Genomic DNA, 26,322 nt, shown 5'->3' on the forward strand with positions numbered 1-26,322 from the left:
AACGACTAAACAACAACAAAACCCAGAAATAGTACCTCGGGTTAAGAACTTTGCTTCAGGATGAGAACAGAAATCGTGCTCCTGCGGCGCAGCAGCAGCAGGAGGCCCCATTAGCTAAAGTGGTGCTTCAGGTTAAGAACAGTTTCAGGTTAAGAATGGACCTCCAGAACGAATTAAGTACTTAATCCGAGGCACCACTGTATTGGAAAATCCTAATGTTAGCTGGTTTCACTATAAAGCAGGGACAATGAACCTCCAGATGTTGTGGTCCTCTAGATGTCATAAAGTCCCACATCACCCCTGGCTATTGGCAATGCTGCCTGGGGCTGATGGGAGCTGAAGCTCAGCCACAGCTGGAGGGTACAAAGTTCTCTACCACTGCAGGACAGAATCTAAGTACAGTGGTACCTTGGGTTACAGACACTTCAGGTTACAGACTCCGCTAACCCAGTAGTATCTTGGGTTAAGAACTTTGCTTCAGGATGAGAACAGAAATCGTGCTCCGGCGGTGCGGCGGCAGCGGGAGGCCCATTAGCTAAAGTGGCGCTTCAGGATAAGAACAGTTTCAGGTTAAGAATGGACCTCTGGAACGAATTAAGTACTTAACCTGAGGTACCACTGTACTGGATGAGGGCAGCTTCAGGTTGTGGGTGCGATTTAACCGAAGCAGCCTGGGCACCTCTATCACATCTGCCAACTACTGCCAAGAGCATATCTGAACTGGTTCATTGCCCCTGCACCACATAGCCTCAGTAGAGGAACACTCTGCATGTTCTCAAGACAACTAATAGGACTTCAGTTAATATTGGCGGGCAGATGTCGCTGGTGAGAGAATCCCCATTTGTGGTAGCACCACAAGGAGTTAGGTGTCAGGAAAATGGTCGATAAATAAGATAAATTCAAGTCAGTGATGTCATGGGTCCACACTGGTCACTTTTAGCCATTGCATGGGCACAATTTAGTGGTGTCTGTGCTATATAACCTGGGCTAATTCTCCTTCTTTTCCACTGTTACTTGTGTGCATGAAATTACTCTTCAGTCACCCTACCTGGGTAAGCCGCCCCTACATCTAGTAAATTCACACACCATGGAAAGGGTTGTGCAAAACCTCTCTCTCTCCAATTTCCTAATTTATAGCCTGTTGAGAAGTTTGTTGTTGATTTAAAGGTGGGAAAGCGTTCAAAAACATAAGACAGTCTGATGCAGTGTAGTCCAGGATTCTTAGTCTTATAACTTCATTCTGCAGACCATATAATCACCTCAGAACTGCTCAAGTATTCCTCACTAGAGAGCATCCTAGGTCCCCCCCTCTCCCGAAGCAAAGAGAGAACAGCTGCCCCTTATCTAGAATTCTCAGTGTTAAATGTACCCCTTTAAATGATGCCTTGAACAGAAAAAAGGATGGGGGAAAAAGGAAGATACCTGTTTAGATGAGTGAGGGAAACACCGGCAATTCTTCGGAGCATATAACAGGTCTCATAATACCAAACAGATGAAACATTAGACATCCATTCAGTTTTTAATTTGCTTTGGCTACTGCCCAACCATAGCAGTATCACACATTGTGAACTGCAATATAGAATCCCCTTGATACAGCCAGGACAAACGTTTTGGAATGCTTTTAAAAATATAAATATCAGATAAACTCCCCAATAATGGATGTTTTTAGTCAGGCACTTCACTTCTTCTCCATCCCACCCCCTGCCAAAGTGCGTAGGAGATTTTTAGCGGCTGCAAAAGCCTCATATTGAAGGAGAAAGCACGTCTGACCCACTATGCAAAACTAATGTTAACAATTTGGATCGAACCCGCAAAGTGCAATGTGCAAAACAGCACATGTGATGAAATCAGCTTTCAACCAAATTAGGCCCAAGGGTTTTGGGGTTTTCTACCCAAAAAATACTTTCCCAAGTTTCAATACTGGGGCGAACCAGAGTGCAAAAGAAGCCCTAAGTCTGTCTAATCCATCTCTCTCTCTCTCTCTCTCTCTCTCTCTCTCTCTCTCTCTCTCTCTCTCACACACACACACACACACACACACACACACACACACACACTGTTTCAGGGCAAACTGACTAGCTGAACCTACAGGCAGAACTCACCAGAGCGGTTGTCATGTTCTGATGGGTAGCAATCATGCTGAGGGTTTTTACTGGATAGAACTCCCACCGCACAAGACAAGGACTGTATATTCTCCTTTTTCTTCGTCCCTCTGGAGATCCGTCAGGTCCTCTTGCTCTTCAGAAGTGGCAGCCAGCGTCACTAGGCCATTTCTTGCAGAAACCCCCCCTTGGCGAACACTTGATATACTGACCTGAGCTGGAGAAGGAGGGGATCAATCAAGATGACAGACCGCAATCTGGGCTCCCTCAGCAAAAAGAAAAGAAATAAAGGGGGGGGGGAATCCTGCCAATGGCTTGGCAGGGAGCATGGCCAATTAAGGAGGATGGAAGGGAGAAAGCAAAGGGAATGTTCAGGCAGGAACCTAGAAGGTACGTTAACTGTTTAGGATATACAGGGTTGGGAGGAGCTAAATGATTACAGAGGGATCCCAAGTTGGGCGGCATCAGATCCCCAAATTTTCAAAGGGCTCGAAAGCTCTGAAAAAGTCACCAGATCCAAGAACTTACTCAACGCAGGGAAGCTCTGTCAAATAGCTATGCTATTTTAGGCTGCATCAACAGAAGTAGAGTCCAGATCAAGGGAAATAATAGTACCAGTCTATTGTGTTCTGGTCAGACCGCTCCTGGAATATAGTTGTACCTCGGGTTAAGTACTTAATTCGTTCCGGAGGTCTGTTCTTAACCTGAAACTGTTCTTAACCTGAAGCACCACTTTAGCTAATGGGACCTCCTCCTGCTGCCGCGCCGCTGGAGCACGATTTCTGTTCTCATCCTGAAGCAAAGTTCTTAACCTGAAGCACTATTTCTGGGTTAGTGGAGTCTGAAACTTGAAGTGTATGTAACCTGAAGCGTATCTAACCCGAGGTACCACTGTACTGTGACCAATTCTGGGCACCACAATTTAAGGAGGCAGTGTCATAGATTATAGCACAATCTCACAATTTCCACGTAAGTTTGTAATGGAGTTTGAAGTGGGCCACAATACTGAAAGCGGTCACCTACCCTTAACAATGGTACTTGCAAGTCCACTCCTTAGCAATTCCTCCATAAAAACTCAATTTCTCTCCAATGCAAACCTATGCATAACCACAGCCAATAGAATTAAATGGACCCCTTTACTTAATTTTGTTTCAACTCACCTTCTTCATACAGATGATCTAAAGGCCATCCATACTGCCATTATATCACCTACTTCCGCAATTATTACTTGTAAACTGAAGCTCAGGAGTGACTGACGGGTTCAAGGGCCTATGGTATGGTTTTGTCTGGTTTCTTGGCAATTTCCACTTATATTCCACTCAGGATGTAAATGTTGCTCTAGATTCAACAAAGCAGTAAGTATTCAAAAATATAAGCATCCAAGAGAAGAATGGAGCACCAAGTTTTAAAACTGAAGAGCATAAAACAGCTGGGCAGCCAGCAACATACCTTGACCTGAGGTCAGCCCACAAAAGTGAGGCCTGGTGTAATAGCTGCCTATGGGACCGGGTCACTGTCAGCTCATTTTAAGTACATTCTGAAGCTAACCGTTCCAAATTAAACAATTGTTGTTTAGTCGTTTAGTCGTGTCCGACTCTTCGTGACCCCATGGACCAGAGCACGCCAGGCACTTCTGTCTTCCACTGCCTCCCGCAGTTTGGTCAAACTCACGTTCATAGCTTCGAGACCACTGTCCAACCATCTCGTCCTCTGTCGTCCCCTTCTCCTTGTGCCCTCCATCTTTCCCAACATCGGGGTCTTTTCCAGGGAGTCTTCTCTTCTCATGAGGTGGCCAAAGTACTGGAGCCTCAGCTTTCAGGATCTGTCCTTCCAGTGAGCACTCAGGGTTGATTTCCTTCAGAATGGATAGGTTTGATCTGCTTGCGGTCCATGGGACTCTCAAGAGTCTCCTCCAGCACCATAATTCAAAAGCATCAATTCTTCGGTGATCAGCCTTCTTTATGGTCCAGCTCTCACTTCCGTACATCACTACTGGGAAAACCATAGCTTTAGCTATACGGACCTTTGTTGGCAAGGTGATGTCTCTGCTTTTTAAGATGCTGTCTAGGTTTGTCATTGCTTTTCTCCCAAGAAGCAGGCGTCTTTTAATTTCGTGGCTGCTGTCACCATCTGCAGTGATCATGGAGCCGAAGAAAGTAAAATCTCTCACTGCCTCCATTTCTTCCCCTTCTATTTGCCAGGAGGTGATGGGACCAGTGGCCATGAGCTTCATTTTTTTGATATTGAGCTTCAGACCATATTTTGCGCTCTCCTCTTTCACCTTCATTAAAAGGTTCTTTAATTCCTCCTCACTTTCTGCCATCAAGGTTGTGTCATCTGCATATCTGAGGCTGTTGATATTTCTTCCGGCAATCTTAATTTCCGGCTTGGGATTAATCCAATTCAACAATAGGAAAATAAATTCTGTGATCTATGCAAATCTTTAGATGAAATATGGCAGGCAGCATTTTCCTCGGATTGGGCACTATCCCTCATAAGAAAAGTCTCCCCCCCCAAAAAAAAAGTATTTTCAATGCTTTTTCTTTCCTTTGGGTCTCTTGACCAATTAAACCTGAATATTGGGGTTTGGTGCCACTGACAAGATTTGTTACTGGCCAATGGGATGCTGGCATCCTGGCGTGTTGCTAATCCATAAGAACAAATTAGGCAGGAGAGAAAAATGCTGTCAAGACAGATATTCCTTAAGGTTGTCACTTAACTGGGCACTTATCTGTCTGGAAGAAGTGCATTATGATTGAGAGGACAATGGGTGTGTGAGCCAGCTCTTAGGCTCCTGCCATTTCCTGGAAGGTGACTCATGAGGAGCCTGCTGTCATGGGAAAATGCAGGGTGAGTGTTCAACGAACAGGTAAGTGCAGGTCTCGCAATGTAGCCCCATCCCTTAGAAACATCAGCCACAGGAGAAAGCAAGTCATTTTATTAAAAGTGGTGATTGTCAGCCTGAGGACATTTCATTGAGGGTAACATTCAGGGGAGGGTGCAAAAAGTGGGTGGAGATGAAATTATAGAATATCCCATTCACAGCTATCCACTCCTACTGAGGAGGGAGGTAAAAAGATCCAGCCCACTGGCTAGAAAAAATTCCCCACCCCAAACCAACACTCTTAATGTCGCTAGCTGCTCTGCTTTTGATATCTCATTGCTCCTGAGCCCTTCTCTTAGGGGCAAGTGCAGATCCTAAGCCATGATTGGCACCATAGCATCCCATACAGAAGGCCTGCCTTTTTCACAGATGAATCCAACTTTAGCTGCCATCTACCTTTTCGCCATTCATTTCCTCTCTACTTCAGTATCCCAATATATTCTCCTCTTTCTGTTTGATATTATGCCCTTTAAAATCATTCTCAATTCTGCCCAAACGTGCGCTCTCTCTCTCTCTCTCACACACACACACACACACACAGTGTAATCCCTGGTCATCAAGACTTGCTTGAGACAAGGTTTGGGGCAAAGTTCTGAAGCTGGAAGTGTTGTACAGCCTGGCTTTGTAGATACACATTAATGACATTATATTTGCAGGGGGGGCCAGGGATGACTGCAATTCAAAATGAAAAAAAAAAGAAGGAAGCAAACCGGACAGGCAAGCAAAGGAAAGGCAGGACTACAAAGAAGTATCTGAAGCACTGGCAGTGTTTTTACAGCTTGATTACATTTCATAGACACCTTGACCACAATTCACGGACAAAATACAAAACGGTTTAAAAGCCACGGAAGTCCCATGGCAGTGGAGTCCAGATCTACGTTGTTTCAGGAACAGTTCTGAGCCAGAAGATAAAACAGGTCAGCTCAACTCCGCTAATGGCATTAATGGACGCAGAAAGGATGGATCAGAGCAAGTCACAGATCTGGTTTCACTCACCCCTTTTATACAAAATACATGTGAGAATAGTCTGGCATTAAGTGCCCTCGGGGAGTGTGTATGTTCAGCATTCAAACCATGAGAACAGCTCTTTCAGTGTAACTGTGCCCTCACGTGGTTACCAAAGGGTACTGCTGTACACACTCTCTCGTCCCTAGTTATGTAGGATTTCTGGGATCTACGAAGACTGGCAAGGAAAACAGGGACAGAGGCACTCTGGCAGAATTCCCTTGGCCCCTGGAAATGTGCAGAGTGCCTGCTAACTACCACAGCCTTCCCTTTCCATACACGCATATGCATTATAATCCACGTCCTAGGATGTCCAGGTCTCGGGGAGCAGATTCTTTGACAGTCCCCTCTTGAAGAGAGCACAGAAAAGATGGGATTTGGCGAGGTCTTGAGGATCAGAGGGACAGTACTGTTGGGAACACAGCGGCACCTGTCAGAGAAATATAAAAAGACAGCAATGTGTGAACCATGGAACGGCAGCCGGCAACCACCTAGCTCTAAACAACTTGTTGATAGGATCCATGACCCAGCATCATAAAGAAGACTCTGGATATTGGGGAACCAAAGGTGGAAGGGTTTCCTGGAGGAAAGGTCAGAGATTTGAGGGATCCACATCTTGAACCAATTGGTGCGATAAACCTTTCAGGAATGCTATTTGCTCTTGGTGCCTGCGCATCACTGAAATCATTCTCCATATACAGTGGTACCTCGGGTTAAGTACTTAATTTGTTCCAGAGGTCCGTTCTTAACCTGAAACTGTTCTTAACCTGAAACACCACTTTAGCTAATGGGGCCTCCTGCTGCCGCCGCGCCACCAGGGCCCGATTTCTGTTCTTATCCTGAAGCAAAGTTCTTAACCTGAAGCACTATTTCTGACTTAGTGGAGTGTGCAACCTGAAGCATATGTAACCTGAAGCGTATGTAACCCGAGGTACCACTGTACATAAGATGCTCCCACTTAAGTCTCCTCCGCATATCCTATCTGCAAAACTTAACAGTTTTAAAACACAGATGTGCTTTCACCTAGGCAAGATTGAACGTGCTGCCGCTGGCTGTACTTGAGGGTCATTTCCATCACATTACCGTACTTTTCCGTGTATAAGACGAGCTTTTTTTTACTCTAAAAGTATGTTTTAAAACGTGGGTCATCTTATACATGGGTAGTGCGTGGGGGGAGACGAGTGATTGGTTGCAGCAGGAGCTTTTCAGCGGCGATTTTGTGGGTGATTGGTAGATGCGTAAAGTGCTGCTTACGATTGCTGCTGCTGCGTTGATTCAGTGGGTGATTGGTTGCTGCGGCAAGGGCTGCTGTGGATTGGCTGCCGCTTCGTCAACTGAGCGTGCGATTGCCGTCTGCTGTTGGTGAGCAGGCAGACGCATGTTTGCTTCGGCGACGTGAGCGATTATCAGCGTTTGCCAGTCGGGTTAGTGATTTTTTGCATTCCCCGCCCCCCCAAAAATCTCAAAAACTCTGGGCAATCCTCCCCGAAAATAGGGGTAGTCTTATACACGGGGGCATGTTATACACGGAAAAATACAGTTACAGAAGTGTATCTGAAGAAGTGTGCATGCACACGAAAGCTCATACCAAGAACTGACTTAGTTGGTCTTTAAGGTGCTACTGGAAGGAATTTGTTTTGTTTTGACGGAAAAATACAGTATGTCCATGCGGAGACGGCAGTATCGAATCTGCAGCACATGTACTACTAGCTTGTTCTCTTTATAAAGATCTGCATAATGAGCTTATCAACCCTCTTCTATTATCTATACCAGGTCATTTATCTTACAGACCAACGTTACCAAGTGACAGCAAACGCAGCAAATTTTTTAACTGGGGCAATAAGAATAAGATCTACCATCTGACTAACCTGTTTAACGCCTAGAGTAAAGAAAGCCAACTCTTTCATATGTTTTATTTCTGGTCAAGGACAGTCATTAACTCTTTCATATGTATAGATGTAAATTCTTAGAATGTATTTTGTACAGCCAACCAATCTAGCTATATCAGTATTTTATTGCATTTGATTCCTTTGCTATGGCTTGTGGGCGACGCAAATAAAGATTCTATCTATCAATCGACATTTATTGCTGGGAATTCAAACCTTAACCAAATTCTGCTCATTGCCTGTAAGGTAAAGGTAAAGGGACCCGTGACCATTAGGTCCAGTCGTGGCCGACTCTGGGGTTGCGGCGCTCATCTCGCTTTATTGGCCGAGGGAGCCGGTGTACAGCTTCCAGGTCATGTGGCCAGCATGATGAAACCACTTCTGGCGAACCAGAGCAGCGCATGGAAATGCCGTTTACCTTCCTGCCAGAGCGGTACCTATCTATCTACTTGCACTTTGATGTGCTTTTGAACTGCTAGGTTGGCAGGAGCAGGGACCGAGCAATGAGAGCTCACCCCGTTGCAGGGATCTGAACCACTGACCTTCTGATTGGCAAATCCTAGCCTTTGTGGTTTAACCCACAGCGTCCCATAGCCTGTAGCGGTGTGGAAAAAGGGGGTGAGGCATACAATTCTGAAGGTGCTGACCACCCAACTTTTATGTTGTGTGCATGTGTACAAAACGCAATAGGCAAGAAGGAAAATGACAGTCGCAAACACATAGTTGGAAGTGGGCTCACATGTGGGCTGAGTTATCCTCAAGCACAGTCACACAGTGCTTGGTGGAAGATTGGTGGGATTATAGAGGTGGAAACCCCAAAGAAAATGCTAAAGTTTTTTATTTATGTAACAGCAGCAGCTAGGATTTTTTGTGCGCAGAAATGGAAGGAAGAAGAAGTCCCCACTAAAGCAGAATGGATAAGTAAGATAATGGACTATGCAAAATTAACAGCAAAAATTAAGAGGATCTAATGATGAGTGTTTTAAGGAAGAATGGATGCCTTTTCCGGATTACTTAAGAGAAATACAAGGAGCTCACGAGCAGAATTCAAGCAATGAGCCACAGAAGTAATTAGATTATAATATTGTGGTTACGATTTGATAGATAGGGAGAAGCAGAAGGGGAGAAACAACAACTGCATGGAAAATGGGATGGGAAGTAAACAAAAAATAGAGAAAAGACAAAATTGTGGTTTGATTTTATGTGTTAAAAATGTTGAAACTTAATAAAATGTAATTGGAAAGAAAGAAAGAAAACTGGGCCCTTACTCTTGGGGCTGCTTTGGCCATCAGGTTCAGGCACCTTCCAGTCCATCTTCCTCCCTTTCTCGTACAGGCCCTTCAGCACTTTGCGGAACTCCTCGGGCTCCAAGCCCCCAGTGCTCAGCTCCACATATTTCCTGTACAGCTGGAGGGCAGTGCGTGCATCTTCAATACTGTCGTGTGTCTCCCCTTGGATCTTCAGATCTATGGGAAACAGAAAGAATCCAGCCGGTGGCTAATGTTGCCTTGCCTACTCCCACCGCAGCAGGAGAGGGGAAACACTTCTAACGGTTGCTGCTTAGGGCAAAGGATCTGCCCTTCTTCAGTCTATCAAATCTAGGAAACAGCATACCCAACTTTCAGGCCCTGGTATTGACCCAATTCCCTCCTCGGACCCTCCCCTCCTTGGAGCTCTGTCTGTCGATGTTCTCCAGTTCGGCTCCGCGGGCTCAAATTCTCAACTCTGAATTCTCAACTCCGGCACTAGGCTGGGGGTGTCAAGGACATTTTGATCCTCTTGACACATATGCAAAGGGAATTACTGTGCTCCAGGGAATCCTTGGCAGCAAGGTCAGGCTGGCTGGGAGATGGATATGCACCGAAGGAGGTCTGTACTGACCCAAAAAATACCAGGCAAGGAAGCGCAGTGAGATCATCCTCTTCCTGGGCATGTGGAACAGGTAGACGGTGTCAATCACCTGGTCCCTGGGAACCTGCAAGAACAGGCGAGGTCCAGTTATATTCTGGGAGCATATGAGTCCTGAAGGCACTCAGCTAAACAGTCCTAGACTTACAAAAAATCCAAGCAGAAGCATAACACTTGCTGCTTTTAAAAAGTTTTTTTCTGTTTGTTTTTTGAAGTTTTATTCGAGTTTGGGATTTTTACATACATTATATTATCTCCTTCCAATTTTAAATTTCTCTTACATTTTTTTCCTTTCCCTCCCTTCCCACCCCCCACCCCATATCCATTGGAAGGGTTCAAACTATTATCCTCAGCCACGAGCATAGCGTCTTTAGTTTCCACCGGATGTCTTTTGTTTCAGTAGCTTTTATCCACTGAAGATAGGGGTTCCATCTGTTCCTTATCGTGGTGGACTTGATGGTCCCATAAAAGTTTGCCAGATGAACGGCTTATTTTGGCACAAGCATTTAGAGGCGACAATCTATTTCTGTGGTTTCTGAATCTTCCTATTGTCAAGAAAGCCTTTCTCCACTGATTTGTCTGCTAATAAATCCCTGTGTGCCCCCTGTACATTGTCAGCTCCTTCACATACAGAGGCCCAAACATATATACATGAGGGACATATATGTAAAGGTTCAAAACAGAGGCAGTCACCATAATGTTGATGACCCGGAAGTCTTTTTGCAATCCATGACCCACAAACTTGACCCCGACATCGATGAGGAAGCGTAGTTTCAGGTAGGTGGATTTGAGGGTGGTGAGGTGTTTGGAGGAGATTTTGGCATCCAGATCCCCCGGCTTGATTCCCGAGTACTGAGTGAGGTAATCCACCACCTAAGAAGGGGCAAAGGAAGATGGAAAGGAAGAAAACATTGCATTCAATGCCAAGGCTTCTTTTAGTTCACAGAGAATGACAGCTCATTCTGTTTGCCTGGAGTAGGGAAACATTTTTAATCTGCTGGCCATGTTCCCTTTCTGAGCAACGTCTTGGGACCACATGTCAGTGGTGGGTGGAGCAATGCGTTGAGGCAAGCAGGAGGCTTTGTCTGGCAAACACACTCAAGGAGGGTGAGGGGTATGGCCTATGGAAAGCCCCAAGGGCCAGACAGAGAGGGCTAGAGGACCACATTCAGCCCCCAGGACCCTGTGTTAAAAAAAGGTAAAGGACCCCTGGCAGTTAAGTCCAGTCGCAAACGACTCTGGGGTTGCGGTGCTCATCTCGCTTTACTGGCCGAGGGAGCCGATGTTTGTCCGCAGACAGTTTTTCTGGGTCATGTGGCCAGCATGACTAAGCCGCTTCTGGCAAAACCAGAGCAGCGCACGGAAACACCGTTTACCTTCCCGCCAGAGCGGTACCTATTTATCTACTTGCACTTTGACGTGCTTTCGAACTGCTAGGTTGGCAGGAGCAGGGACCGAGTAATGGGAGCTCACCCCGTCGCAGGGATTCGAACCACCGACCTTCCAATCGGCAAGCCCTAGGCTCAGTGGTTTAGACCACAGCGCCACCCGTACCTCCCCGTGTTAGCCCATCCCAAACAGCTTTCTGCATGCCCATCCCTCACCATCCAGGACTGTGAGGACAAGGACTGGACTTCACAGCACAGCTACTGCCATGTGGAATGGGGATAACACTATCCTATCAAGGAAAGTTCTTGAGATGAAGAGAGCAGGGGACCAACTTGTCTAAAGCCTCCTTAGTAGGGAGAGCCAGATGAGCTCTGCAAGGTTTTCACAGAGAAAGCTGCCTACCTGTTCTTGCGTGGAAATGTAATCATCGATGAAGGGAACGCCCTCGTTGGGACCCTGCCCCCTCACACACGTAATCCTGGCCACCGACATCTGACTGGGCTTGATAGTGGATTTGGTCCCGTCACTGCGAAGCTCAGCTTCCTCCTATTGTGTATTTTCAAGGGATGAACAATTTATGTTCTGTGTGGCCTCCTCACAAAGAAGAGCTCCCATTGGCCCTTTGAAGAGGCCGCTGCTCAAAGGCTCAAAGGCCTACAGGCGAGAGGTTCAGGAACTACTGCAATGTGCTCTACGTGGGGCTACCTTTTAAGGTGACCCGGAAACTACAACTAATCCAGAAAGCGGCAGCTAGACTGGTGACTGGGAGCGGCCGCCGAGACCATATAACACCAGTCTTGAAAGACCTACATTGGCTCCCAGTACGTTTCCGAGCACAATTCAAAGTGTTGGTGCTGACCTTTAAAGCCCTAAACGGCCTCGGTCCAGTATACCTGAAGAAGCGTCTCCACCCCCATTGTTCTACCCGGACACTGAGGTCCAGCACCGAGGGCCTTCTGGCGGTTCCCTCACTGCGAGACGCCAAGTTACAGGGAACCAGGCAGAGGGCCTTCTCGGTAGTGGCACCCGCCCTGTGGAACGCCCTCCCACCAGATGTCAAAGAGAACAACTACTACCAGACTTTTAGAAGACATCTGAAGGCAGCCCTGTTTAGGGAAGTTTTTAATGTTTGATGTATTACAGTATTTTAATATATTTTTTGGAAGCCGCCCAGAGTGGCTGGGGAAGCCCAGCCAAATGGGCGGGGTATAAATAATAAATTATTATTATTATTATTATTATTATTATTATTATTATTATTATTATTCCAGTCCTTCCAACTGACCTCCCCCCTCTCCCCGCAACGCAATGCCTACCTCGTTGAGGGTGACAAATTCAGCATCCAGCCCCACCAGGTCCCCCACCTGGGGCATCTCATTCAGCATGAGCGGGATGAAAGTGGCGTGACACTTGCGCTGCTTACGGGCGAGCGAGGCCTCGGCGAGCAGCACACTGGCTTCGATAGGGTTTTTAACTGAAAGAGGGAAAGAAAATCTGAGATCAGCTGTTGTGCTCAGTTCCAGGGTGCCTTCTGAGATGGTAGTCTGAATGAAGAAAGCAGCCCAGGGGAGTCCCACAGGAGGCCTTGTAGGTACAAGCTTCTAATATACAATGGTACCTCAGGTTACATACGCTTCAGGTTACATACGCTTCAGGTTACAGACTCTGCTACCCCAGAAATAGTGCTTCAGGTTAAGAACTTTGCTTCAGGATGAGAACAGAAATCGGGCTCCGGCAGCGCGGCAGCAGCAGGAGGCCCCATTAGCTAAAGTGGTGCTTCAAGTTAAGAACAGTTTCAGGTTAAATACAGACCTCCGGAACGAATTAAGTACTTAACCTGAGGTACTACTCTACAGTTACAGTCATACCTTGGGTTACAGATGCTTCGGGTTACTTCCGGGTTTCAGCGCTCACGCATGTGCAGAAGCACTAAATCACGCTTTCTGCATGCGCAGACGCGCCGAATCACAACCCACACATGCGCAGGCGCTGCGCTGCGGGTTGCAGATGCTGCAGGTTGCGAACGTGGCTCTCGCACGGATTACGTTCGCAACCCGAGCGTACACTGTATATCCAATTTCTCAAAAACAGTGTAATCAGCAAGAAAAAAAAAGGCTGGCTTATTCAAACCTACGTGAGGAAGAGAGGGCCCAGAACAGTTTAAAGGAAAACCTGCCAATATCACAGGGCCAATTCAGCTGGAGGAGTTACAGTAATGAACCACAATACTTTAAAAGTTCGGGATTTTCCTGTTAAGATCGTATCCAGAGCACAGGTGTTCCAGCACTGAAGCGGATCACATTGATCCCTTGTGACACAGGAAACATGCCAAAAGGGATCCGATGGTATGTAACCAAGCTCTGTCAAGCAGATCAAGTTTACATTCCAAATTATTCAAGACGCACGGACACTGTACAGCAGAAATGCCAAAAAACATTGGTGCCTGCGGAATAATCAGGACACTTGGGGCTGTGTAGCGAAGCGGTCTGCTTTACACAGCGGCCTGGGAGCTACACCAAGGTGCCAAAGTTTCACCCCAAAGCAGTGGTTTCTGGTCTGCATCACAAACGCAGACGATCCTTTTCGTGATGTAGTGATGATCAGTCGGTTTCACTTCCTCTTGATTTCAACACAGTTCCTTGCAGAACCCACTCAGCTTTGCCCCCTTAATCTCTGTGGCATATGACTACCTCACAACAACCCATCCCTTGTGAAGGAGGGGAGAGCTATTTTGCTTAGTGTTAAACGGATGTCTCACTGGAATTTCCTACTTGGCATCAGTATTAGGCAAAACAGGGAGGGGACAGATGTGGAGGTCAAGATATGGGGGCGCAGGGGCTGTGAGGGAGGCTGACAACACAGGGCCTGTTTCAGCCACAAAACTATTTATTAACAGGGCAGAGACAACGTTTTCCTCCCTGGTCAATGAAAATTCAAAAGCAATGGCTAAATTATCATATGAATACATCAAATATGTGAATAACGGATCAAAGATGAATAACCAAGTGGTGATGTAAGACACTGACTGCACGGGGAGGGGAAAAAATCAGGCACCGCATTTTTCGCTCTATAAGACGCACCAGACCATAAGACACACCTAGTTTTTGGAGGAGGAAAACAAAAAAATATTCTGAATCTCAGGAGCCAGAACAACAAGAGGGATCGCTGCGCAACGAAAGCAGCAATCCCTCTTGCTGTTCTGGCTTCTGGGATAGCTGCACAGCCTGCATTCACTCCATAAGACACACATACATTTCCCCTTACTTTTTAGGAGGGAAAAAGTGAGTCTTATAGAGCAAAAAATACAGTATTTCCTGAGCCACATTGTGATGCCAAGCTTGCTACTGGAAAACAGGCAGAGCTATATCTAAGGAGCTCATTTAGGTATCAGCTCTCCACCAATGTTTGGAAGCAAGGCCTGTCCGTGTTGTTTTGACCTGGTTATGTTGCTGAGCAATGCAATACCAGCACTGTCTGTCCATACTCCACCAACCATGGTTGGAAGGTGGAGCATTGGTTTAAGAACCCAATAATGTAATAATGGAGGGATACAATCTATTTCAGAGAAACAGACCAGACAAGAAAGGAGGAGGAGTGGCGTTATATGTCAGGGATGTGTATACCTGTGAAGAGATCCAAGATTTAGAACCTCAAAGCCAAAGTGAGAGCATTTGGGTCAAAATTAAGGGAGAGAAGAATAACAGTGACCTCATTGTGGGAGTTTACTATAGATCCCCAAGCCAAACGGAGGACACAGATGATGCCTTCCTGGAACAGATGGCCAAGCATGCAAAAGGAAGGGAGATAGTAGTAATGGGGGACTTCAGTTACCCAGATATTTGCTGGATGTCAAACTCAGCCAAGAGCATACGGTCAAACAGATTCCTCACTGGCCTTGCAGACAACTTCGTTGTCCAGAAAGTGGGAGAAGCAACAAGAGGAACAGCCATTTTAGATCTGGTCCTAACCAATGTTGATGACCTGGTTAGTGGGGTAGAAGTGGAAGGATCATTAGGCACGAGTGATCATGCTCTTCTGAAGTTTACTATACCGCGGAAAGGAGCAGCCAAGCATACTAGGACTCAATTTCTTGACTTTAAGAAAGCCGACTTCATAAAACTTAGGGAAGTGCTGGGTGAGATCCCATGGACAGTAATACTAAAAGGAAAGGGAGTTCATGATGGCTGGGAGTTTGTTAAGAGGCAGATAGTAAAAGCACAACTTCAGGCAATACCAATGAGACGGAAACATGGAAGGTGCCTAAAGAAGCCAGGGTGGCTATCTAAAGAACTTTTAACTGAGTTAAGATTAAAAAAGGATGTGTACAAAAAATGGAAAAGGGGGGAAACCACCAAAGAGGAATTCAAACAAATAGCCAGCACGTGTAGACACAAAGTCAGAAAAGCTAAAGCACAGAATGAACTCAGGCTTGCTAGAGAGGTTAAAAACAACAAAAAAGGCTTTTATGGGTATGTTCGTAGCAAAAGGAAGAACAAAGAAACAGTGGGGTCACTCAGAGGAGAAGATGGTGAAATGCAAACAGGGGACACAGAAAGGGCTGAACTCCTCAATGCCTTCTTTGCCTCAGTCTTCTCCGATAAAGAAAACAATGCCCGACCTGAAGAATTTGGAGCAAATGATTCAGCAGAGGAAACACAGCCCAGAATAACTAAGGAGATAGTACAAGAATACTTTGCTAGTTTAGATGTATTCAAGTCTCCAGGGCCAGATGAACTGCATCCAAGAGTATTAAAAGAACTGGCAGATGTGATCTCAGAACCACTGGCAGTCATCTTTGAGAATTCCTGGAGAACAGGCGAAGTCCCGGCAGACTGGAGGAGGGCAAATGTTGTCCCTATTTTCAAAAAGGGGAAAAGAGAGGACCCAAATAATTACCGCCCAGTCAGTCTGACATCAATACCAGGGAAGATTCTGGAGCAGATCATTAAGCAAACAGTCTGTGAGCACCTAAAAAGGAATGCTGTGATCACCAAGTCAGCATGGATTTCTGAAAAACAAGTCATGTCAGACTAACCTGATCTCGTTTTTTGACAGAATTACAACCCTGGCAGATGAAGGGAACACAGTGGATGTAGCCTACCTTGATTTCAGCAAGGCATTTGACAAGGTGCCCCATGATATTCTTGTAAAGAAGCTGGTAAAATGCGGTCTTGACTATGCTACCACTCAGTGGATTTGTAACTGGCTGACTGACCGAACCCAAAGGGTCTCATCAATGGTTCCTCTTCATCCTGGAGAAGAGTGACTAGTGGGGTGCCACAGGGTTCTGTCTTGGGCCCGGTCTTATTCAACATCTTTATCAACGACTTGGATGATGGACTCAAGGGCATCCTGATCGAATTTGCAGATGACACCAAACTGGGAGGGGTGGCTAACACCCCAGAGGACAGGATCACACTTCAAAACGACCTTGACAGATTAGAGAACTGGGCCAAAACAAACAAGATGAATTTTAACAGGGAGAAATGTAAAGTATTACACTTGGGCAAAAAAAATGAGAGGCACAAATACAAGATGGGTGACACCTGGCTTGAGAGCAGTACATGTGAAAAGGATCTAGGAGTCTTGGTTGACCACAAACTTGACATGAGCCAACAGTGTGACGCGGCAGCTAAAAAAGCTAATGCAATTCTGGGCTGCATCAATAGGAGTATAGCATCTAGAAGGGAAGTAATAGTGCCACTGTATTCTGCTCTGGTCAGACCTCACCTGGAGTACTGTGTCCAGTTCTGGGCACCACAGTTAAGGACACTGACAAACTGGAACGTGTCCAGAGGAGGGCAACCAAAATGGTCAAAGGCCTGGAAACGATGCCTTATGAGGAAGGGCTAAGGGAGCTGGGCATGTTTAGCCTGGAGAAGAGGAGGTTAAGGGGTGATATGATAGCCATGTTCAAATATATAAAAGGATGTCACATAGAGGAGGAAGAAAGGTTGTTTTCTGGTGCTCCAGAGAAGCGGACACGGAGCAATGGCTCCAAACTACAAGAAAGAAGATTCCACCTAAACATTAGGAAGAACTTCCTGACAGTAAGAGCTGTTCGACAGTGGAATTTGCTGCCAAGGAGTGTGGTGGAGTCTCCTTCTTTGGAGGTCTTTAAGCAGAGGCTTGACAACCATATGTCAGGAGTGCTCTGATGGTGTTTCCTGCTTGGCAGGGGGTTGGACTCGATGGCCCTTGTGGTCTCTTCCAACTCTATGATTCTATGATTCTAACCCTAGCTGCCCAGGGAATCTGCAGCAGGCCATGGTTGAACCTGGTTCTGCTGAGCCCCCGAGTAGTATTCTCAATTTTTTTTTTGTTCCAGAGTCCAGCTCTTTCCATGTAGTCAAAGGCACACATGCACACACACTCACTGGTTAAATTGTACTTGGAGTGGAGGTTCCTTCGCACGTAATAAAGGATGGCCGGCACCTTCCAGCTCATGTCGAATTGCACGGCCTCACACTGCAAATTCAAAAGCAAATAATAAATAAAAAAACAACAATGGGAGCATCATGCGCATTTGAGTTGTGTGTTGTTCTGGGGTTGTCTTCTTCCCTATTGTTTGTTCTTATCCATCAGAAAAATATGCAACTTCTCCATGGCAAAAAACAGGATGCATTGGCATTATTTTAATGTATTTCTTAATGTTTCTTACACTGTGTAATTTTGCGCTAGAATGGGTGCCTGAGCTAGTTGTCTTGTAAATGGAGACATTTAAGAGGTGTTTAAAACAAGCTTTTAGCCCATGTAATTGGAGAAAGAGTTTGGAAAAGTACACGGACCATCTCCAAAAAGGCTCTGGGCTTCTGTTAGGAAATCTCTTATGCTCTGCATTGGGCTGGGGAATCTGTAACCCTCCATGAATGTTGATGACTGGGGCTGATGGGAGATGGAGTTCAACATCTGGAAGGCCACAGATTCCTGCCTTTTCCCGACAGACATTTCCCCCCTTCCCTGCAAAACTTCTAGGGCTGTTGCCTCCGCTCCACACCAAAAAAGTTCTACAAAATGTGAGGGTCAGAAAAAGCGTGCAAAGTGGAGTACCTGTTACTTATGTATAGAAATTGAGAGCACAGGGTATGAATCGTCTTGATCTCCTTACCTTATCCACAGGCTCAATGAGAAAGTCATTGAAAAGGTACCACTGTTGGTGTGTGACACCCTGTGCAAATGAAAGTTGCAAGATATGTGTCAATGGATTACCATTTTCAGTTACAGATAATGAATGAATCAGGCACACAGGTACAACTGCCTATAGCCAAGGCAGTTCTGTGACAAATATGACAACAGAAAAACAAGCGGGTTCTCCTAAGACAGCCTTCCCCAATCTGATGCCCTCCAGATGTTCGAGTCTATAAATGTCATCAACCCTGGCCAACATGGCTGATAGTCAGGAATTATGGGAGTTGTAGTCCAAAACATCTAGAGGGACCAGCCATGGGAAGGCTGTAACACCATTGATAAGATAGGAGAATTACAGATTGGTGAATGCAAAATTCAGTGGGATGTACTCTCTTCTGATTGGCTCACCTCCTTCCTTTGGTGGTAGGTCTCCCCCACTTTTATGTGCCCCACCAGGCTGCCCCCAGTCCGGGAGTCCAGAATGTGCACAATGGTTGCCATAAGGTCATAGACGTAAGTTGACTCCTGGTCATCCAACACAGTCAGCTGCAAAGAGGAAGGAGAGTTCATCAACTGGCTAGATTTCTTTTCAGTTATTTTAAGCAGCAAGACAAAACAAAACTGACAAACACTGACACACTGTACGACAGGCCTTTAAATTCTAACTCCAGGGATCCAGCCTTTCTGAAATCCTGTTGCAATGGCTGCACAAACCAGGATGACGTCCCCCAGGCTAATGGACCACCTTGGGCGTTCATAGACTACCTTAGGCAGATTCTCCCATAGCATTTTAAAAATTAAATTTAAAAAGGGGGGTGGAAAGAAAAGGATTATAATCACTTCCATATTAAATATTTTTATCAAACAAGCCTGGCTGAATCTGCTCACACTGATAGACAGACACCTATTTGAGATGGGACGGGGGGGGGCGGATATTTGGAGGATGCTATTGGATCTGCATAATCCTGCTTTCCGTTCCTCCTGCAGTACGGGCCTTTCCCTTCCTATCTTACCCAGAGGGATCATTTCACCTGCTTTACAAAAGTATTCCCAACATACGAAGTGCTACCATGCCCACTCATCTCTGGGCTAAACCTAACTCCTTCACTCTTCCCTCATATGACTGAGGAGCTGAATCAAAACTTTTGAAGTCGCAAGAGGCAGAACTTCTTAACTGCAAGAGCCACTTCACAGGTTGCAGGAGTGCACAGTAAACGTGTGCCTGGGAGCTTCCTGGCGTGTATTCTACTTCATATTTTCATTTACCCAGCCCTTCATTTACAATCTCTGCTGCTGCATCAGCTGTTAGTCACTGCCTTGAAAGATCGCATGACAATTGTACAGGAAGGGGCCAAAACTGGCTCTACATTCTTCCATCCAACAATTAAAATAATTCTGTACCGAGGTAGCAAATGCCACGGCACACCTGGAGAGGCTGCCCTTAATTGTATCAAAGTGAGCACTGCACAGAATTCCCGAGAAAGCATTTAGAAACCAGGCACTATGGGGCGACTTTCTTGCCAGAAGTGATGACGTACTTCTGTGCTTTCATCCCAGTTGTAAACCTCCAGTTCCTTGTTCTTGGAGAGCTTCATCTTGATAGAATAAGGAATCCAGATGTTCTTCAGCTCTTCAATGGCGGTATAAGAATGCCCTCCCTCTGCCATTCCCAATTCGTTCCTGGAAGGCAAGAAAACACACAAACAGGAGAATTCGTACAATACAATGCAGTCTGAGCTTTTCTGCAAGTTGTTTATCATCATCAATCTTTATTACGGTCCAGAGACCCAACAAATCGTTACAAAGCAATGCACAAGTTGTTTAGACAGAATTCTAGATACCCTAAATATGATGTTTCCCAATCTGTACTGTCATTGTCATTTTACTGCTGCAGTTTTCTGCTCTGTGCCCTTTCTCCTGCATAACGCAGTATAAACAAAACGGAGGTAGACATGATATCGCCTTTCAACCGTAAAAAAAAAATCGCTAAAGGAAGGGTAAGAACACAAGTAGTACTGAACTGGTAAAGGTAAAGGGACCCCTGACCATTAGGTCCAGTCGTGGCCGACTCTGGGGTTGCGGTGCTCATCTTGCTTTATTGGCCAAGGGAGCCGGCGTACAGCTTCCAGGTCACGTGGCCAGCATGATGAAGCCACTTGTGGCGAACCAGAGCAGCGCACGGAAACGCCATTTACCTTCCCGCTGGAGCGGTACCTATTTATCTACTTGCACTTTGATGTGCTTTCAAACTGCTAGGTTGGCAGGAGCTGGGACTGAGAAACAGGAGCTCACCCCGTCACAGGGATTTGAACCGCTGACCTTCTGATCGGCAAGTCTTAGGCTCTGTGGATTAACCCACAGCACCACCCGCGTCCCTTGATTGAATTGGAGAGAACAAAAAAAAGAAGGCTTTTCTAGACAAAAAAAGTAGAGTTTTTATTCTAGGAAGCACACCTAGATGATAAATGCTTACCATTCCCCAACAGGTATTTCTCTACTTTGGGGGAGTTCCAGACCACCTTTCTTCATCATCAACTTCTTAAAGGCATACTGAAAATAAAAGGTAAACTAGAAGTAGAAACATCTCTTTTCTATATATATTTTTAATGTCTCCAAAAATATTCCAAAACAATTATCACTGTATCCAATTTCTTCTTCAACACAAACTTTCTTCTTGACTTCCCACCCCTCCTTTCCTGATGTTTCTTTTTTACTTCTTTTTATTAGCTGTTTCACAACACATATGTTTTATCTCCGCTTCCTCGTTGTTAGTTCTTTCAGTAATCCACTGCTTATATTTCAAAGATCTCAATAAACGTACAGTCAAATGCCAAGTGATTTCACTTAACGCAAAACCCTGACTACCTCCTCATGCCAGTTCCAGGAGCGAGTCAAGATGAGGGGCCAGGTGGGATGTTTAAAAAAAGGTAAAGGACTCTGGGGTTGTGAGGCTCATCTCGCTTTACTGGCTGAGGGAGCCAACGTTTGTCCGCAGATAGTTTTTCCGGGTCATGTGGCGAAACCAGAGCAGCGCACGGAAACGCCATTTACCGTATTTTTCGCCCCATAGGACGCACCGGCCCATAGGATGCACCAAGTTTTTTTGGGGGGGAAATAAAGGAAAAAAAATTATTTCCCCCCCAGGCGCTTGTGGGGCCGGCAGCGGGGAGAAGCGCTCTTCTCCCCGCCGCCCGCCTGCAGACCAGGTCCGGGGACAGCGGGAGGACGCGCTGCGCCTCCCAGCTGTCCCCGGAGCTTGCGGGGCTGGCGGCGGGGAGAAGAGCTCTTCTCCCCGCCGCCCGCCTGCAGACCAGGTCCGGGGACAGCGGGAAGACGCGCTGCGCCTCCCCACTGTCCCCGGAGCTTGCGGGGCTGGCGGCCGGGAGAAGCACGCGTCTCCCCGCCGTCAGCCTCCAAACCACATCGGGAGACAGCGGGATGGCGGCGTTCCGCCTCCCCGCTGTCCCCCAACCTTGTGGGACTGGCGCTGCGGCTCTCCTGAAGCTCTCCAGGCTTCAGCGAAAGCTTGCATTCGCCCCATAGGACGCACACGCATTTCCCCTTCATTTTTGGAGGGGAAAAGGTGCGTCCTATAGGGCGAAAAATACGGTACCTCCCCTTCGGACCGGTACCTATTTATCTACTTGCACTTTGACGTGCTTTCGAACTGCTAGGTTGGCAGGAGTAGGGAGCAAGCAACGGGAGCTCACCCCTTCATGGGGATTTGAACTGCCAACCTTCTAATCGGCAAGCCCAAGAGGCTCAGTGGTTTAGACCACAGCACCACCCGCATCCCTAGGTAAAATGTTATACTGTGCCAAATCGAAGGTAGGTAAAAGGCAAAGGACCCCTGGGTGGTTAAATCCAGTCAAAGGTAACATTGGGGTTGCGGCGCTCATCTCACTTTTCAGGCCAAGGGAGTCACTGTTTGTCCACAGACAGCTTTCTGGGTTAAGTGGCCAGCATAACTAAACTACTACTGGTTCAACGGAACACTGTGATGGAAGCCAGAGTGCACGGAAAAGCTGTTTACCTTTCCGCTGGAGCAGTACCTATTTATCTACTTGAACTGGTGTGCTTTCAAACTGCTAGGCTGGCAGGAGCTGGGACAGAGCAACGGGAGCTCACCCCATCGTGGGGATTGGAGCCGCTGACCTTCTGATCAGCAAACCCAAGAGGCTCAGTGGTTTAGACCACAGCGCCAACCCACTCACCGCGCACATCTGCCCTGCCTCCAAAACCTCTGGCCATTCACATGAGGTTTCACATCTGAACAAGGGCCCAAGAGGATATTCTCAGATTGTGAGGTCCATTTCCCAAATCTTATTTTGGAAACAGACAACCTTGACATGAGCTTGCATTTGCTGTATTGTCTGCACATACACCTTATTTGAACAACCAGTGAGGTTGGGAGTTGGCATTGCTGGTTGGCAGGGTCTGTGTGTGTTTGTGTGTGTGTGTGTGTGTGTGTGTGTGTGCAGTGCACTCTTGCTCCTGCTCCTCCACAGGAAAGCAACCAAAGTATTGAGTGATCTGGTTTAATGGTGCCCTCGAAAGGCAACTGAATGGAAACCAAAAAGAAAAAGAAAAAGGCACTCTCCTATACCTCTGCCTGCATCTTCCAGAATTCTGCCTCCTTGGAGCTGTTTACTTCACAGTTAATGACCAAAACATCAGGCAGGCAGCGGATGTTGCGGGTCTGGACCTTGAAGAGCAGAGAGAAGATGTGCAATGTAAGAGCAAGTGACACAGATTCATGCTTGGTACTACTGTTGCGGCTTTATTTTACAGCAGTGCTTCCCAAATTTGGGCCTCCAGCTGTTGCTGGGACTACAACTCCCATCATCCCTGGCCTGCCAGCTTGGGATGATGGGAGTTGTAGTCCAACAACAGCTGGAGACCCAAGTTGGAGAAACACTGTTTGTGCAGTCACAGGGAAGGCAAATTGATCTAATAATCTCTTGCTTTCTAACAGATGGCACCACCAGAGGTTTCCTAAGATGCCGATGGCTGAAGTGAGCGGAGATGAAATCATATTTACCCCCTAGAATTTCTTGCCCTGTCTGCGGTATCAGCTTAAGAATTTAAACTTCCCAGCGTAAGGATGCTTTATCTGAAACCGTACTAGCTGGAGACCTGGAAACTGATAGAAACTTTGGGGTGGTCAGTTCTCGTATCAAGTGCCCTGCAGTGCTTGCGTTCTCAGGCCCATACTGGCTGATGCAGCCTTGCAAGACTTCTTAAGAGACATTAGATTCCCCTGTATCAATGCTGCAACCCTGGTCCAGGTAGTCCATTCACACGGGCTTGCTCTCTGCAACTGTTCCCTCCCCACTTACCGTGGGTTGGTATTTCTCGCAGTTTTCGCACCAGGCTTGGGTGTTCTGTTCCAGGCAGATGCTTCGCTTTAAGATCTGAGCAAATTCATAATCCTTGATTTTATCTTAAAAGGAGGGAAGGAAAAAAGGAGGGGATTTTAATTTCCAAAAAGATCCAATCAAGAAGTACCATATTTTTCGCTCTATAGGACGCACTTTTCCCCCTGCAAAAATGAAGGGGAAATATGTGTGCATCTTATGGAGCGAATGCAGGCTCCTTGGCTTCAGCGATAGCAACGCGAAGCCTCCAAAGCACAGGGGGAGAGCTCCCCCCGCACTCCGGAGGCTCCAGGTTGCTTTCACTGAAGCTGCCTGAAGCCCCCGGAGCGCAGGGAACTCCCGCTGCACTCTGGGGGCTTCAGGCAGCTATCTGCAAGGAGTTCCCGCTGTGCTCCAAAGGCTTGCGGATAGCTGCCTGAAGCCTGGAGAGTGAGAGGGGTCAGTGCACACCTATCGCTCTTGCTCTCCAGGGTTCGCTTCACTGGAGAGGCGCTGCACAGTTTTGCCTCTCTGCGCAGCACCCCTTCAGTGAAGCGGGAGGAGAAATGGAAGGGGCTCCATTTCTCCTCCCGCTTCGCTGAAGGGGCGCTGAGCAGAGAGGGGGAGAATTTTTTTTCTCCTGTTCTCCCCCTCCTATGGTCCGGTGCGTCCTATAGAGCGAAAAATACGGTAACCAGAAGAACGCAGAAGAAAACCCTAACCCTGCACCATTCTACAGATGCTCCTATCCTATTTTGAGAACCCTAGCCAGTGCCTTTCCAGGCAAGTTGTTCCAGCCCCGTAAGCTTACAAGAACCAAGTGAAAGGCAACAAGCCCACACCTTCTGCCCCTGGTTTAAAGAATGAAACAATCCCCATTCCATTCAACTCTGTGCTTTTCCCACCCATGCACTCTCACCCCTTAAAAGTCATACCGTTGCTCTCAGGGTAGGACAACGTAAAGAGGAGTGTGGACGATACTCGGACAGTCTCTTTGCCACAGCGGCACATGCTGCAGTTCTCCACTTCGCAGCTGAAAAGCTGCCCGATGACCGAGTCCCCTGAAGATCCGAAGTTGCTAGAAAAGACAAGGCAAGATCAGCAGAGTGCCGGGTACAGTATTTAGGAGGGGGATGTTGAAACACCTCTGCCAGTTACTTCACAAGACAACAGCTTCCAAACATAGCTAAGTTGGGGTTGTTGGGCAATAACCGTTTTCAGCTTTTCAGCCCAATCTTAATCCCTAGCCGGAATGAAGATTGCTGGAAGAAATATCAACAACCTCAGATATGCAGATGACACAACCTTGATGGCAGAAAGTGAGGAGGAATTAAAGAACCTTTTAATGAGGGTGAAAGAGGAGAGTGCAAAATATGGTCCGAAGCTCAACATAAAAAAACCGAAGCTCATGGCCACTGGTCCCATCACCTCCTGGCAAGTAGAAGGGGAAGAAATGGAGGCAGTGAGAGATTTTACTTTCTTGGGCTCCGTGATCACTGCAGATGGTGACAGCAGCCACGAAATTAAAAGACGCCTGCTTCTTGGGAGAAAAGCAATGACAAACCTAGACAGCATCTTAAGAAGCAGAGACATCACCTTGCCAACAAAGATCCGTATAGTTAAAGCTATGGTTTTCCCAGTAGTGATGTACGGAAGTGAGAGCTGGACCATAAAGAAGGCTGATCGCCGAAGAATTGATGCTTTTGAATTATGGTGCTGGAGGAGACTCTTGAGAGTCCCATGGACGGCAAGCAGATCAAACCTATCCATTCTTAAGGAAATCAGCCCTGAGCGCTCACTGGAAGGACAGATCCTGAAGCTGAGGCTCCAATACTTTGGCCACCTCATGAGAAGAGAAGACTCACTGGAAAAGACCCTGATGTTGGGAAAGATGGAGGGCACAAGGAGAAGGGGACGACAGAGGACGAGATGGCTGGACAGTGTTCTCGAAGCTACGAACATGAGCTTGACCAAACTGCGGGAGGCAGTGGAGGACAGGGGTGCCTGGTGTGCTCTGGTCCATGGGGTCACGAAGAGTCGGACACGACTAAACGACTAAACAACAACAACCCTTTTCAGGCGGAAAACACAACCAAACAGGGAATGTGACTGTTGGTAGCAATCCCATGTAACCTGAGAAGAACAACGCTGCTGAATCAGACCAAGGGCCTAGCTAACCCAGTATCCTGCTTCCAACAGAGGCCAGCCAGAAGCCTCTGGGAAAGCTTGCAAACAGGACATGAGTGTAATAGCAATCTCCCTTGCAACTGGCTTTCACATTGCCACTAACTCTGAAAGCGGTGTGCAGTCATCGTCAGCATGAGCCAATCATGCAGTGCTCTGCAGTTTGCCCATAGTTCAAATTCTGAACTTTAGAAAGCGGATGGCACTCCAACAGTGTCATGGAATTCTACTCAATATTGATTCAGAGTAGAATCCCAACGTATCATTAGTAGAGTTAAAACTTAAAACGTTGCAGGATTCCCCCAAAATAGACCAGAGGCAATTGTATTTCATCCAGCAGAGCTTTACTGCTACTGACGCAAATGAGCATAATGCTCACAAATCCAATACATTCAGGATTGGCACCGTCCATAAGAAATCCAGTTGCTGCAGATTTTACTTTTTTATTTTAATGTATTTTTTATTAAAGATTTCTTGGT

At 46.7% G+C, this 26,322-nt stretch overlaps 2 protein-coding genes across 6 annotated transcripts in view; both read right to left on the minus strand.

Moving 5' to 3' along the window:
• LOC309334896 (inactive dipeptidyl peptidase 10-like) overlaps positions 1-3,812 on the minus strand; it is a 59,833-nt gene extending 56,021 nt beyond the window's left edge. For 2 of the 3 annotated variants that reach the window (XM_081849624.1, XM_081849622.1), the window contains exon 1: positions 2,103-3,812. In XM_081849624.1, coding sequence (XP_081705750.1) covers positions 2,103-2,138 — 36 coding nt within the window. In that variant the 5' untranslated portion in view covers positions 2,139-3,812. The remainder of the gene's footprint in view (positions 1-2,102) is intronic. The other variant, XM_081849623.1, reaches the window with a different exon arrangement.
• Positions 3,813-5,025: 1,213 nt separating this feature from the next.
• The window catches only part of PAN2 (poly(A) specific ribonuclease subunit PAN2), a 41,404-nt gene continuing 20,107 nt past the window's right edge, over positions 5,026-26,322 (minus strand). For all 3 annotated transcript variants that reach the window (XM_081849524.1, XM_081849525.1, XM_081849526.1), the window contains exons 13-26: positions 24,595-24,737; positions 23,642-23,745; positions 22,909-23,007; positions 20,776-20,852; positions 19,841-19,982; positions 18,711-18,848; positions 18,283-18,342; positions 17,552-17,642; positions 12,491-12,648; positions 11,577-11,720; positions 10,479-10,658; positions 9,759-9,852; positions 9,146-9,343; positions 5,026-6,421 (exon numbers count right to left, since the gene is read on the minus strand). In XM_081849524.1, the coding sequence (XP_081705650.1) occupies positions 6,387-6,421; positions 9,146-9,343; positions 9,759-9,852; positions 10,479-10,658; positions 11,577-11,720; positions 12,491-12,648; positions 17,552-17,642; positions 18,283-18,342; positions 18,711-18,848; positions 19,841-19,982; positions 20,776-20,852; positions 22,909-23,007; positions 23,642-23,745; positions 24,595-24,737 (1,663 nt within the window). In that variant the 3' untranslated portion in view covers positions 5,026-6,386. The remainder of the gene's footprint in view (positions 6,422-9,145; positions 9,344-9,758; positions 9,853-10,478; positions 10,659-11,576; positions 11,721-12,490; positions 12,649-17,551; positions 17,643-18,282; positions 18,343-18,710; positions 18,849-19,840; positions 19,983-20,775; positions 20,853-22,908; positions 23,008-23,641; positions 23,746-24,594; positions 24,738-26,322) is intronic.

Source organism: Podarcis erhardii (genome assembly GCF_964252035.2).
Source record: "Podarcis erhardii genome assembly, chromosome: 2".
In the NCBI taxonomy this organism is placed as follows: Eukaryota; Metazoa; Chordata; class Lepidosauria; order Squamata; family Lacertidae; genus Podarcis; species Podarcis erhardii.